The 15,446-nt window shown below is 39.3% G+C and overlaps 1 protein-coding gene across 1 annotated transcript; it reads right to left on the bottom strand.

Moving 5' to 3' along the window:
• Positions 1-11,204: 11,204 nt before the first annotated feature.
• On the bottom strand, positions 11,205-12,077 carry LOC138434512 (olfactory receptor 13C4). The gene has a single exon (XM_069579347.1). The coding sequence runs from the start codon at positions 12,075-12,077 to the stop codon at positions 11,205-11,207; it is 873 nt and encodes a 290-aa protein (XP_069435448.1).
• Between the last annotated feature and the right edge of the window lie 3,369 nt (positions 12,078-15,446).

Genomic DNA, 15,446 nt, shown 5'->3' with positions numbered 1-15,446 from the left:
AGCCGGTGCCCTGGGACAACCCTGAGGGATGGATGGGAGGGAGGTGGGGGGGGTGGTGTTCAAGACAGGGGGACACCTGTATACCCATGGCTGATTCACGTCGATGATTGGCAAAAACCACCACAATATTTCAAAGTAATTATCCTCCAATTAAAATAAATAAGTTAATTTTTTAAAAAGAGTCCCAATAAGGAAAATTAAAAGAAAAACAAAAATGTACTTGAAGGTAAATTTAAAAGTAATAATATTAGAAAGACAGATTGACCACATTGTTATGGAATTTGGAGGAAAGCTGACCAGGTGGCTTGTTAATAGTCTGGGAGAGTTTGAAAGGATGAAACCAGATGGAAGCAAGAACATTGGGACTTCTTTATCCTGTGGATCCTGTTGTAGGAGAACAGAATTTTCCACAGTTTGTTGTGATCCACACAGTCAAAGGATTTGGCATAGTCAATAAAGCAGAAATAGATGTTTTTCTGGAACTCTCTTGCTTTTTCCATGATCCAGCAGATGTTGGCAATTTGATCTCTGGTTCCTCTGCCTTTTCTAAAACCAACTTGAACATCAGGAAGTTCACAGTTCACGTATTGCTGAAGCCTGGCTTGGAGAATTTTGAGCATTACTTTACTAGCATGTGAGATGAGTGCAATTGTGTGGTAGTTTGAGCATTCTTTGGCATTACCTTTCTTTGGGATTGGAATGAAAACTGACCTTTTCCAGTCCTGTAGCCACTGCTGAGTTTTCCAAATTACTGGCATATTGAGTGCAGCACTTTCATGGGATCATCTTTCAGGATTTGAAATAGCTCAACTGGAATTCCATCTCCACTAGCTTTGTTCGTAGTGATAGTTTCTAAGGTCCACTTGACTTCACATTCCATTCAAACTGAAGCATAAAGAAAAAGGGACTGAAAAAATAATGAACAGAGCTTCATTGACACATGGGAAATTTCAAGCAGTTCAACATACATATAATTGACATCTCAGTAGCTAGGGAGAGTAGGAGAACTCAAAGAGTGCAAAGAAATAATGGCCAAAATTTTTCCACATTTGAAGAAACCCACAGATGCAAGAAGCTCACCATACCACAAACAGTATAAACACACCACACACACACATACACACATACACACACAAATACAAACACATACATAGTTACACCACATCAAAATTAGCACTAAAAACAAAATCTTTTAAATAGCTAAATAAGAGAAAAGTTATAGCTAGAGGATAAAATCAAGATAGCATATATCACAGTAGTAGAAATGAAACCCAGAGAAATGCAGTTGTCCTTAATGTGTTGAGTTCAGTTTAGTTCAGTTCATTAACTCAGTCGTGTCCAACTCTTTGCAACCCCATGAATCGCACCACACCAGACCTCCCTGTCCATCACCAACTCCCGGAGTTCACCCAGACTTGCGTCCATTGAGTCAGTGATGCCATCCAGCCAACTCATCTTCTGTTGTCCCCTTCTTCTCCTGCCCCCAATCCCTCCCAGCATCAAAGTCTTTTCCAATGAGTCAATTCTTCGCATGAGGTTGCCAAAGTACTGGAGCTTCAGCTTTAGCATCATTCCCTCCAAAGAAATCCCAGGGCTGATCTCCTTCAGAATGGACTGGTTGGATCTCCTTGCAGTCCAAGGGACTCTCAAGAGTCTTCTCCAATACCACAGTTGAAAAGCATCAATTCTTCGGCGCTCAGCCTTCTTCACAGTCCAACTCTCACATCCATACATGACTACTGGAAAAACCAAAGCCTTGACTAGACGGACCTTAGTCAGCAAAGTAATGTCTCTGCTTTTAAATATGCTATCTAGGTTGGTCATAACTTTTCTTCCAAGGAGTAAGCGTCTTTTAATTTCATTGAGGTAATCACTATCTGCAGTGATTTTGGAGCCCAGAAAAATTAAGTCTGACACTGTTTCCACTGTTTGCCCATCTATTTCCCATGAAGTGATGGGACCGGATGCCATGATCTTCGTTTTCTGAATGTTGAGCTTTAAGCCAACTTTTTCACTCTCCTGTTTTACTTTCATCAAGAGGCTTTTTAGTTCTTCTTCACTTTCTGCCATAAGGATGTGTCATCTGCATATCTGAGGTTATTGATATTTCTCCCGGCAATCTTGATTCCAGCTTGTGTTTCTTCCAGTCCAGCATTTCTCATGATGTACTCTGCATAGAAGTTAAATAAGTAGGGTGACAATATACAGCCTTGACATACTCCTTTCCCTATTTGGAACCAGTCTGTTGTTCCATGTCCAGTTCTAACTGTTGCTTCCTGACCTGCATACAGGTTTCTCAAGAGGCAGGTCAGGTGGGCTGGTATTCCCATCTCTTTCAGAATTTTCCACAGTTTAATGTGATCCACACAGTCAAAGGCTTTGGCATAGTCAATAAAGCAGACATAGATGCTTTTCTGGAACTCTCTTGCTTTTTCCATGATCCAGTGGATGTTGGCAATTTGATCTCTGGTTCCTCTGCCTTTTCTAAAACCAGCTTGAACATCAGGGAGTTCATCAGGTTCAGGTATTGCTGAAGCCTGGCTTGGAGAATTTTGAGCCTTTCTTTACTAGCACGTGAGATGAGTGCAATTGTGCGGTGGTTTGAGCATTCTTTGGCACTGCCTTTCTTAGGGATTGGAATGAAAACTGACCTTTTCCATCATTCCTTCCAAAGAAATCCCAGGGCTGATCGCCTTCAGAATGGACTCGTTAGATCTCCTTGCAGTCCAAGGGACTCTCAAGAGTCTTCTCCAACACCACAGTTCAAAAGCATCAATTCTTCAGCGCTCAGCCTTCTCCACAGTCCAACTCTCACATCCATACATGTCTACTGGAAAAACCATAGCATTGACTAGACGGACCTTAGTTGGCAAAGTAATGTCTCTGCTTTTGAATATGCTATCTAGGTTGGTCATAACTTTTCTTCCAAGGAGTAAGTGTCTTTTAATTTCATTGTTGCAATCACCATCTGCAGTGACTTTGGAGCCCCAGAAAATAAAGTCTGACACTGTTTCCACTGTTTCCCCATCTATTTCCCATGAATGATGGGACCAGATGCCACATGTGTTGAAGGAAAACTAAATCTCTTAACCAACTTCTATGTACAGAAAAATTATTCTTTAAAAAATGAAAGTGAAATAAGGAAGTTTTGGGACAAAAGCTGAAAGGAATTACCATAAGTAAACTAAACAAAATATTTTTTTCCAGTGGATAGAAGATAGCATCATATGACAGCACAAAAGAATGAAGAGTGTTGAAAATTGTAAATATGTGGGTAAAAAAAATAATTTTTGCTCATGATATTTGATTTATTTAATGTCAACTTTTTAAAGCAAAAGTGTGAGGGTTTCTCTAAGCCACACCACTGTACTGATGATTTGGGTTCCATTTTGTTTGGTCAAGTAGCCTGTAGGGACCTTAAACTGACACTAGCCCACCTTCATTCAAGTACATACCCTAAATAACAGCATGTGCGTGTGTGCCAAGCCACTTCAGTTGTGTCTGGCTCTTTGCAAACCTATGGACCATAGCCCACCAGGCTTCTTTGTCCAAGAGATTCTTCAGGCAAGAATGCTATAGTGGGTTTTCATGCCCTTCTCCAAGGGATCTTCCTGACCTAGGAATTGAACCTAGAGGCAGTGATCAAGACCATCCCCAAGAAAAGAAAATGCAAAAGGCAAAATGGCTGTCTGAGGAGGCGTTACAAGTAGTTGTGAAAAGAAGAGAAGTGAAATGTAAAGGGGAAATGCAAAGATATACCCATATGAATGCTGAGTTCCAAAGAGTAGCAAGGAGAGATAAGAAACCCTTCCTATGTGACCAATGCAAAGAAACAGAAGAAAACAATAGAATGGGAAAGACTAGAGCTCTCTTCAAGAAAATTAGAGATACCAAGGGCACATTTCATGCAAAGATGGGCTCAATAAGGGACAAAAATGGTATAGATCTAACAGAAGCAGAAGATTTAAGAAGAGGTGGCAAGAATACACAGAACTATACCAAAAAAAAAAAAAAAAAAAGATCTTCATGACCCAGGTAATCATGATGGTGTGATCACTCACCTAGAACCAGACATCCTGGAATATGAAGTCAAGTGGGCCTTAGAAAGCATGACTACGAACAAAGCTAGAGGAGGTGATAGAGTTCAAGTCGAGCTATTTCAAATCCTAAAAGATGATGCTTCTAGTGATCTCCATGTGTAGAGTCTTCTCATGTTGTTGGAAGAGGGTGTTTGCTATGACCACTGCATTTTCTTGGCAAAACTCTATTAGCCTTTGCCCTGCTTCATTCCGCATTCCAAGGCCACATTTGCCTGTTACCATAGGTGTTTCTTGACTTCCTACTTTTGCATTCCAGTCCCCTATAATGAAAAGGGCATCTTTTTTGGGTGTTAGTTCTAAAAGGTCTTGTAGGTCTTCATAAAACCGTTCAACTTCAGCTTCTTTAGTGTTAGTGGTTGGGGCATAGACTTGGATTACTGTGATATTGAATGGTTTGCCTTGGAGATGAACAGAGACCATTCTGTCATTTTTGAGACTGCATCCAAGTACTGCATTTCAGACTCTTTTGTTGACCATGATGGCTACTCCATTTCTTCTGAGGGATTCCTGCCGGCAGTAGTAGATATAATGGTCATCTGAGTTAAATTCACCCATTCCAGTCCATTTTAGTTCGCTGATTCCTAGAATGTTGACGTTCACTCTTGCCATCTCGTTTGACCACTTCCAATTTGCCTTGATTCATGGACCTGACATTCCAGGTTCCTATTCTATATTGTTCTTTACAGCATCGGACTTTGCTTCTATCACCAGTCACATCCACAACTGGGTATTCGTTTTGCTTTGGCTCCATCCCTTCATTCTTTCTGGAGTTATTTCTCCACTGATCTCCAGTAGCATATTGGGCACCTCCTGACCGGGTAGTTCCTCTTTCAGTATCCTATCATTTTGCCTTTTCATACTGTTCATGGGGTTCTCAAGGCAGCAATACTGAAGTGGTTTGCCATTCCCTTCTCCAGCAGACCACATTCTGTCAGACCTCTCCACCGTGACCCACCCATCTTGGGTTGCCCCACTGGCATGGCTTAGTTTCATTAAGTTAGACAAGGCGGTGGTCCTAGTGTGATTAGATTGACTAGTTTTCTGTGAGTATGGTTTCAGTGTGTCTGCCCTCTGATGCAACACCTACCATCTTACTTGGGTTTCTCTTACCTTGGGCGTGGGGTTATCTCTTCACGGCTGCTCCAGCAAAGCACAGCTGCTGCTCCTTACCTGGATGAGGGGTATCTCCTCACCGCCACCCTTCCTGACCTTCAATGTGGGATAGCTCCTCTAGGCCCTCCTGTGCCCATGCAGCCACTGCTCCTTGGACATGGGGTTGCTCCTCCTGGCCTCTGCCCCTGGCCTCGAGCGTGTGGTTGCTCTTCCCGGCCACCCTACCCACCACCGCCCCAGCCTCGGGCATGGGGTTGCTCCTCCCGGCCACCGCCCCAGGCCTCGGACGTAGGGTGGCTCCTCTTGGTCACTACCCATGACCACGGACTTGGGTAGCCCCTCTCGGCCATTCCTGCGCCATCGCAGCTTGGCACTCTGGGCCACTACCCGTGAACTCGGACATGGGGTAACTCTTCTTGGCCGTGCTTAGTGCGCAGGTTGCAGCTGCCCGTGCTTATATTCTGTGCAGCCAAAGATGAAGAAGCTCTATACAGTCAACAAAAACAAGACCAGGAGCTGACTGTGGCTCAGATCCTGAACTCCTTATTCCCAAATTCAGACTTAAATGGAAGAAAGTAGGGAAAACCGCTAGACCATTCAGGTATGACCTAAATCAAATCCCTTATGATTATACAGTGGAAGTGAGAAATAGATTAAGGGCCTAGATCTGATGGATAGAGTGCCTGATGAACTATGGAATGAGGTTCGTGACATTGTACAGGAGACAGGGATCAAGACCATCCCCATGGAAAAGAAATGCAAAAAAGCAAAATGGCTGTCTGGGGAGGCCTTACAAATAGCTGTGAAAAGAAGAGAGGAGAAAAGCAAGGGAGGAAAGGAAAGATATAAGCATCTGAATGCAGAGTTCCAAAGAATAGCAAGGAGAGATAAGAAAGCCTTCTTCAGCGATCAAAGCAAAGAAATAGAGGAAAAGAACAGAATGGGAAAGACTAGAGATCTCTTCAAGAAAATTAGAGATACCAAGGGAACATTTCATGCAAATATGGGCTCAATAAAGGACAGAAATGGTCTGGACCTAACAGAAGCAAAAGATATTAAGAAGAGGTGGCAAGAATACATAGAAGAACTGTACAAAAAAGATCTTCTCGACCTGGCAACCTGGATAATCATGACGGTGTGATCAATCATCTAGAGCCAGACATCCTGGAATGTGAAGTCAAGTGAGCCTTAGAAACCATTACTATGAACAAAGCTAGTGGAGGTGATGGAATTCCAGTGGAGCTATTTCAAATCCTGAAAGATGACACTGTGAAAGTGCTGCACTCAATATGCCAGCAAGTTTGGAAAACTCAGCAGTGGCCACAGAACTGGAAAAGGTCAGTTTTCATTCCAATCCCTAAGAAAGGCAATGCTAAAGAATGCTCAAACTACCACACAATTGCACTCATCTCACATGCTAGTAAAGTAAGGCTCAAAATTCTCCAAACCAGGCTTCAGAAATATGTGAACCGTGAACTTCCTGATGTTCAAGCTGGTTTTAGAAAAGGCAGAGGAACCAGAGATCAAATTGCCAATATCTGCTGGATCATGGAAAAAAAAAAAACAAGAGAATTCCAGAAAAAAACATCTATTTCTGCTTTATTGACTATGCCAAATCCTTTGACTGTGTGGATCCCAATAAACTGTGGAAAATTCTTAAATAGATGGGAATACCAGACCACCTGACCTGTCTCTTGAGAAATCTGTATGCAGGTCAGGAAGCAACAGTTAGAACTGGACATGGAACAACAGACTGGTTCCAAATAGGAAAAGGAGTACGTCAAGGCTGAATATGGTCACCTTGCTTATTTAACTTATATGCAGAGTACATCATGAGAAACGCTGGGCTGGAAGAAGCACAAGCTGGAATCAAGATTGCCAGGAGAAATATCAATAACCTCAGATATGCAGATGACACCACCCTTATGGCAGAAAGTGAAGAGGAGCTAAAAGCCTCTTGATGAAAGTGAAAGAAGATGAAAAAGCTGGCTTAAAGCTCAACATTCAGAAAACGAAGATCATGGCATCTGGTTCCATCACTTCATGGGAAATAGATGGGGAAACAGTGGAAACCGTGTCAGATTTATTTTTCTGGGCTCCAAAATCACTGCAGATGGTGACTGCAGCCATGAAATTAAAAGACGCTTACACCTTGGAAGGAAAGTTATGACCAAACTAGATAGCATATTCAAAAGCAGAGACATTACTTTGCCAACAAAGGTCCGTCTAGTCAAGGCTATAGTTTTTCCTGTGGTCATGTATGGATGTGAGAGCTGGACTGTGAAGAAGGCTGAGTGCCGAAGAATTGATGCTTTTGAACTGTGGTGTTGGAGTAGACTCTTGAGAGTCCCTTGGACTACAAGGAGATCCAACCAGTCCATTCTGAAGGAGATCAGCCCTGGGATTTCTTTGGAAGGAATGATGGTAAAGCTGAAATTCCAGTACTTTGGCCACCTCAATCGAAGAGTTGACTCACTGGAAACGACTCTGATGCTGCGAGGGATTGGGAGCAGGAGGAGAAGGGGATGACAGAGGATGAGATGGCTGGATGACATCACCGCCTCGATGGATGTGAGTTTGAGTGAACTCCAGGAGTTGGTCATGGACAGAGAGGCCTGGCCTGCTGCAATTCATGGGGTCAAAAAGAGTCTGACACGACTGAGTGACTGAACTGAATTGAACTGAACTGATAAAGAATTATATATATATATATATATATATTTTGTTTTTCAACAATTTAAAAATCCTTCCTAGCTCATAGACCACACAAACTGGTGGCAAGACAACGCTCAGGGTCAGTGTTTTGTTGACTGCTAAATTAAAAAGTGTTTTTTCTTCACGTCAACAATTATATTCTGTTTATGGTAAAACTGAATGAAATATTTAGGGGTTAAGAGTCATAGTATATGTACCTCACTCTCAAACAGTTCTCTATATATGTATTTATACTCTTACATATATACATATATAACTATATGAAGTAATGATAAGGCAAATGTGGTCAGATGTAATATCTGTAGATTCTCAATGAAAGCTTAACGAAAATTCTCTCTGTGATTTTTGCAACTTTCCTATAAGTCTGAATTATTTCAAAATACAAAATTATTTACACTCATGCATGTATCCAATATTTACTTAAAACCCAGATAAAGGAACTGAGTGGGTTTAGATATCAATGTAACAATGAACTAACAGTTCTTTAAAATGAGTGATTAGTGCATGAAGTTCCATTATATAGCTTTACTTCTATTATTTGAAGATTTCCAAAATGCAAAGTTTATAATCTATGTATACACACACATGCACACACAAGCCAGGGCTGCAAACATTTGAGGAAACATTCACAGTGACACTGACAGCAGGTAATATGATTTGAAAGGAGGGGGCACATAATTTAAAAAATCATATCACCTGCTACAGTAATTTGTCTAGAATCTATTCTATGAAACCTAATGAGTTGTATACACATTATTTTTTTTCAAAATAGCAATTTCAAGTGCATATGGTGCATCAAAATAAATCACCTTTAAAATGATTAATTTTATGCCTCCAAGTTAATAACACAAATAATAAAAATGTTCATGGTGATCACCTCTAGGAGGTATCAACATTGCTAACAATATTTTCCCTATTCTCTTCCATTTTAAAAAAATTATAAAATATCTATTATTTTATCACAAAAGGTGTGTGTGTATGTTGTCACTTCAATCATGCCTTCTTCCAGGGATATCACAAGATAATACACATACAATCTTTCTGAGACTTCTCAATTTCTTGGGAGGGCAGATTAGTTTTAAAACTGTTAATTTTTCACGCATGCATCAACATGAGCAGAACTTGTCAAAATTGAAGCAACATAGCACCAACTTTTGATATGGCAATGGAAAGAATAATTTTAATCAATTTTTATAAATAAAGCATTCAGTTTGGTATAAAAATGCATTTGAGATGCTAGCACCCTTTGCTTTGTGGGGGAAAAAATAAGATGCTAAGGAATTGCCTGGGACAACAGAAGCAGGACCATGTACATACAGACATGTGTTAAAACCTTGGTAGCATAGGTCAAAGTTTGCAAAGAATCAAACTTGCAACAGACTGAAATGTAGGGCTCATTCCAGTGGATTACACTTCACCTACAAGGCTTGCTACATACCTGTCTCAATAGAACCGAAAGCAGCACCCATTGTGATACAAGCCAGAGGAGAAGAACCCACAATTAGAGGTTTGCTACAGTGACAACCCTCCAACCCAGAGGGGACAGAAGACAGGCAGCAGGATTTCAGTGACCAGTTAACACACATCAAAAATATGGATTTACCTAAGGACATAGATTGGCAGGGAGTACAGCTCTCAGTTAGGATGTCTGGGGTCATACTATGGTTCTAATACCAATAAGAAAGAGAAAATTTAGGTAGTATCATAAGGCTGAAACCAACTGTCACAAAAGACTGGTGGTGTGGACCAATGACATGCTGTGCTCAGCTACGGCAAAAGAATCTACAGAAAGTAGAAAAAAAACCACAACTATTTCAAAAGCCTGTAATAGGTTTATTGAGAAATTTTAACTTATTCGCATATAAAATGAAATGAATTTCTCTTCCCAGTCACAAATTTCAGTCTTCACAGCTGAAAAAAGTATTTCAGGCAAACTAAAAAGTTTCTGGTTATTTTCAGCCCTAAGATACCCATCCTACAGCCCTCTGGTAGTGTAGTTCCCCTCCTAAACTACAGCCTAGAGAGAAAATGCTCAGCAATCCTCCATTCATCAAGCCAGATGTCAGTTCTTCTTTGCAGGCAGCCAAAACCTCAACAGGTTTTGCAGAATCATCTTACTAGGCTTGGGTAAGAACAGTCTTCCCATTCTTTCATAGGAACAGTAGTGAAACACCTCTCACCATTCATGAGCACTTCTCATGGTATAAAAGTCTTCTCTGATTATATCTTCTCTTTTCTTGAAGTTCACATTATATAATGTAGATAAGAGTGGTGGTTGATACTAATAGGAAGGCAAAGGGAAGATGTCTGCCTCTAACAACTGATAGCTTAAAAAAAAATTTTAAGTGCAAGTTGGTGCCATTCATCTTAAATTTGGAGCCTCTACTTCAATTCTTAAATTCTGAGTCACCAGCAAAAGTCAAGTTCAAAGTCCTCTACAAAGGAAATTACTATGAACTGACACTGTGCTGGGTGCTTTGTGCAACTTACTGAATCTTTATAATAAAACTGAGAGCAATGTTTAATTACTCCCTTTCATTCAAATAAGGGAGCTGTATTTTAGAAAAAAATGAATAACTTTCCCAACATTAAGTGATTTGTGATGGAGCAGAATTTATATTCCTTACTCACTATTTTCAAGAGTGTGTGTGATATTTTCCAATATTGTATCTCCAATACTCTGGCAAATTGATGTGAAGAGCTGACTCATTGGAAAACACCCTGGTGCTGGGAGACACTGAGGGCAGGAGAAGGGAGCAACAGAGGATGAGTCAGTTGGATGGCATCACCAATTCAATGGACATCAGTTCGAGCAAACTCCAGGAAATAGTGAAGGACAGCAGGAAGCCTGGTGTGCTGCAGTCCATGGGGTTACAAAGAGTCAGACATGACTTAGTGACTGAACAACAACAACTACACAGTACACACACACACACAAAAATCATTTCAGATATCACCAGGGACAAGGTTCTAAAGTAATTGTCTGTCTTTCTGAAATGTGGATCAGAACCTATTGGAATCTGAGTTTATAGCAGACTACTGAACCCAGGGATTGTAGCTAAGCTGAGCTAGTGAAGACAAAGAATGAAAATCTCCATGCATAACTTTGGTTTCCCCAAAGGAGGTCATCAATGATTGCCTACTAATGCCATGTCTTGTCTTGATACACTAAAACCACATTTCACTTTGGTCTTAATTGGTTAACAGATTTCTGACTCAGTAAATATTTCACAGCAGCTTTTACATCCTTGTTTCTCAAGCTATAGATTATAGGATTTAGCATTGGGTCACCACCCCATAAAACATGGAAACAAGCCCTTCTCTAGCTTGCAAATTGTCTTGTCCAAGGAGGTCTTGAGACTTGGGTTTGGCATACATGAAGAAAATGGTACCATAAAATATGATCACCACAGTCAGATGTGCTGAGCAGGTAGAAAAGGCCTTGTGTCTCCCTGTGGCTGAGTTCATTCTCAAGATGGTAGAGAGGATAAGCATATATGAGAAAAAAATGACCAGAAGGGGTAGAACCAAGAAAGCCATATTTGACACTGCTAAAGTAACAATATTGAGGGATATATCAGCACAAGCTAGCTTGAGAACAGCCAGTATTTCACATAAGAAATGATTGATAATATTATTCTCACAGAAAGGCAATCGCATGGCAAGTGATGTTTGCACAATTGAGTTGATCCCACCAGAGAGCCATGACACAGAAGCCATCAGGATATACACCACCTTGCTCATGATGACAGGGTATCTCAGAGGGTTACAGATGGCCACATAGCGGTCAAAAGCCATCATGCCAAGGAGGAAACACTCTGTTGACCCCATTGCAAATCCTAAGAACATCTGCATTGCACATCCAGAGAAGGAAATGTTCCTTTTTTTTGAGATTAAGCTCACCAAAGTTGAGGGAACAGAGGAGGATGTATAGCAGATATCCAGGAAAGAGAGGTTTCCCAGAAAGAAGTACATGGGGGTATGAAGACGGGAATCAAATATGCTTGCTATGATCAGAACACTGTTGCCAATTAGAATCACTAGATACATAACTAGAATTACAGCAAAGAAAATAATCTCAAGTTTTGGGTAACCAGAGAGTCCCAGAAGGATGAATTCATTCACAAATGTCTTATTTATTCTATCCATGTCCTAGCTTTCAGGATGTCAGAAAAGTACCAACATAAAATATTTTCACTGCCAAGTAACACATATAACAAATTTCTTGAATAGACACTATTCTAGGTTGAAACAGTGTGTTTTCTTCAAAACTCTGTCATTCCGTTATCTTCAAGAATCACTTTGCCAAAAACACAGTGATACTGAGAAACTGAGAATTTCATTGCCCTGTGTCTAATGTTTGAAGTGGCTTCCTTGGTAGCTCAGCTGGTAAAGAATCCACCTGCAACGCAGGAAACCTGGGTTTCATCCTTGGGTTGTAAAGATCCCCTGGAGGAAGGCATGGCAACACACTCTAGTATCTACCTAGGATCAGAAGCAAATTCAGAAGCAACCTTCCCCACTGTTGAAGACACTATAAATTGAGTTTTATAAAAGTCCTAGAATATTTCAGATTATAAATCTGACTTCATTAAATCAATCTCAGTGAGAGAGTGGTGGGGAAGGCAAAAGACCAAAAAGACTGGAATTTTGATCCAGTATTTAATAAAAGTGTTGAAAATCTTAAAGCAAGTGTGATTTTATGCATACTTGTTTGTCTGCCTGACACCTTAGTTCTCGATTCAGTCTGCTAAATTGTGTATTTCTATAGGGCAGACATTTGATTGTAGTAAACTGAATCACATACATGGTAATTTAACATTTGTTCAAACATCAAGTTTGTTGTTGATCTGGTAGTCTCAGTCTGCTCTTACTATTTTATTACTTCCCATTATAAGACTAGTGTGTAAACTAGTTCTGCAAGAATACAATGGAGATCTCTGAAGAAAAATAGTCTCTTCATTTGCTTCATTCAGTGACATCAGAATTATTCTTGATAATTTATGTATTTAAGTGAACCTGAGAAAACACTAATAATGCTTAAATATCTAACGGTATACATGTGTATAGCACTTTATTAAAAAAAATCAATCTTCTCATTATCTCTATTTTTTTTTCAAATGTGAAAGACAGAATGTGGCAAAAGTAATCCAGCCTATAAGTAAAGAGTGGAGCTTGAAGCACAGATATTTACCCATGAAGTATAGAATTCTGTGGGCTACAACACCAAAAGTTATGATATCAAGTTTTCCCACCAAGTACTACCCAGAATTTTGGGCCTTGGTGTATTAATGAAGAATCAATTATTTCAGTCTTTGCTAAATTCTTAATATGTATATAAACTTCTTGGATATTTTGTTAAAATGTAGATTTTCTTTTGCCGAGGCTGATGCAGGGCCTGTGACTCTGCATTTCTAATACACTCCCAAAGTGTGCTGAATAATAAATCACAGCTGTATTTGGTCCTAATAATTAATTAGAGGCTGCACTGCCTCATGCTGTTCATATTTTAAATCAATATTGAATAAGAATTTTAATTATGGAATGAAAGGGTATATTTTTATTTTATTCAAGACTTACCCTTACACTGATAAATTATTTGCACCTCCTAGGAGAACCTGTTAATTTCTTCTTAGTATTTATGTCAGCATTCTGAACTAAGGTCAGGTTCAACAACCAATGTCAGATTCCACAGATCTGAAAGACTAAATATTTGTCGTGCAACAGTGGTAATTATTCCCCATTCCCAAAGCAATTTAAAGTTGGAATGAGAGATCTGTTGAATGGAGAAACTTCTGGTGCATTAGGGACATTGTCCCACAGACACAGTTAAGAACGATGTCAAGAATATAATGTGGCTGAACTAAAGTTCAAAAATGAAATAACAGTCTCCCACCTGTGAAACTTTTTGAAATAGAGGCAAATGTTCACCAAACTAACTTCATGAAATGTGAGAGCTTTTTAGTTTAAAATTTATTTACAAAGCAAAGTTAATTTAAATTAAATCCTTAATTGAAACAACCAAAATGATAGACTTGAAAATTATCTAGATATTAGGAATGAAATAAAAAAGACATTTTCTGTGAATTAATTGCATTGTCACTTTTTTTTTTACTTACTTTCATTTTTTAGATAAGTTAACTGCATCCAGGATATCAATGTCAACCTATTTTGAAATTAAAAGAAATATACATAAGGAATAAAATAGACAAAGTTATAGGATAAAAGTGAATTCATATATTCAAGGCCAGAAAGAAATTTTAAAAGTCCAGTACGGATAGTTTGGGTCATGACTTCAGACAGATAGCACATTTTTGAATGAGTGACTCAGAAAGTCTATTAAGCTACATTGTATATAATAGATCAGAACTTTTTCATGAGCATACACCTTATATTGCTTTCTATGATTTTATATGTGCTTTTCTCTGTCCATTTCTTTTTATACTTTTGTGTATTTCTTTAAGTTAATCACGCTCCTCTGTATTTTAATTTCAACCCCTCCGCACATTAATTTCCTCAATCCTTAAAAAGTCACCTATCTTCTCCTATAATAATTGATTCTACTAATATTTCCTTCCCAACTCAAAACTATGTTTTTGATTTGTCCCAAAATATGCACATGCTCTTGTAAAATATGTATTTAAATTTGTATGTAAACTTCATTGTGCTAGAAGTCACAACACTGCTTAATTTTCCAACAATTTCAGGGATCTATTTATATTTCTATATGGACATCTCAGAGAAGGCAATGGCACCTCACTCCAGTACTCTTGCCTGGAAAATCCCATGGACAGAGGAGCCTGGTAGGCTGTGGTCCATGAGGTCACTAGGAGTTGGACACGACTGAGCAACTTCACTTTCACTTTTCACTTTCATGCACTGGAGAAGGAAATGGCAACCCTCTCCAGTGTTCTTGTCTGAAGACTCCCAGGGATAGAGGAGCCTGGTGGGCTGCCATCTATGGGGTTGCACAGAGTTGGACACAACTGAAGTGACTTAGCAGCAGCAGCAGCAGGATGTCCTGAATGTCCAATAAATATTGGTGATTTTGTATTGCTAATGCTCTATAATGCTCTTTCACTTTTGGTAGATAAGCCGTCCTGCTAAGTCTTTATTTTATCTTGAGGTATCTTTAAAAACAATAATATATGCAATTCTTTGTTTGAGAAATATAGTAAATCAGATGGAGCATAAGCAACAGATTTGGTTAGACTGTCACTTCCTTACATAACTAAATAACAGGTATGGGGAAAGACATCTGTATTTCCTTTATAGTTCGTTCCTTGTGTCTAAAATGTAGATTATAAAAACCTCTTCAGTATGCTCTAAAATGACATATAATAATTGTCATATGTCCATATGAAAGGAAAACATCAAGTAGTTCACCAGATACTAAAATATATGTGAGAAGGGATAGACTTAGGACTTTGAGAGAAAGCAACAAAATTAATGATCAAGGGATCAACCCAAAAGGAAGATATAACAATTGTAAATATCTATGCAGCCAACATAGAAGCA

Source organism: Ovis canadensis, chromosome 2 (genome assembly GCF_042477335.2).
Source record: "Ovis canadensis isolate MfBH-ARS-UI-01 breed Bighorn chromosome 2, ARS-UI_OviCan_v2, whole genome shotgun sequence".
NCBI classification, from domain to species: Eukaryota; Metazoa; Chordata; class Mammalia; order Artiodactyla; family Bovidae; genus Ovis; species Ovis canadensis.
The sequence above is the reverse complement of the archived record's forward strand: the minus strand, read 5'-3'. Positions and strand labels throughout refer to the sequence as shown.

Coding starts and splice junctions, on each gene's coding strand:
- LOC138434512 (XM_069579347.1), bottom strand. CDS start 12,077: ATGGATAGAATAAATAAGACATTTGTGAATGAATTCATCCTTCTGGGA.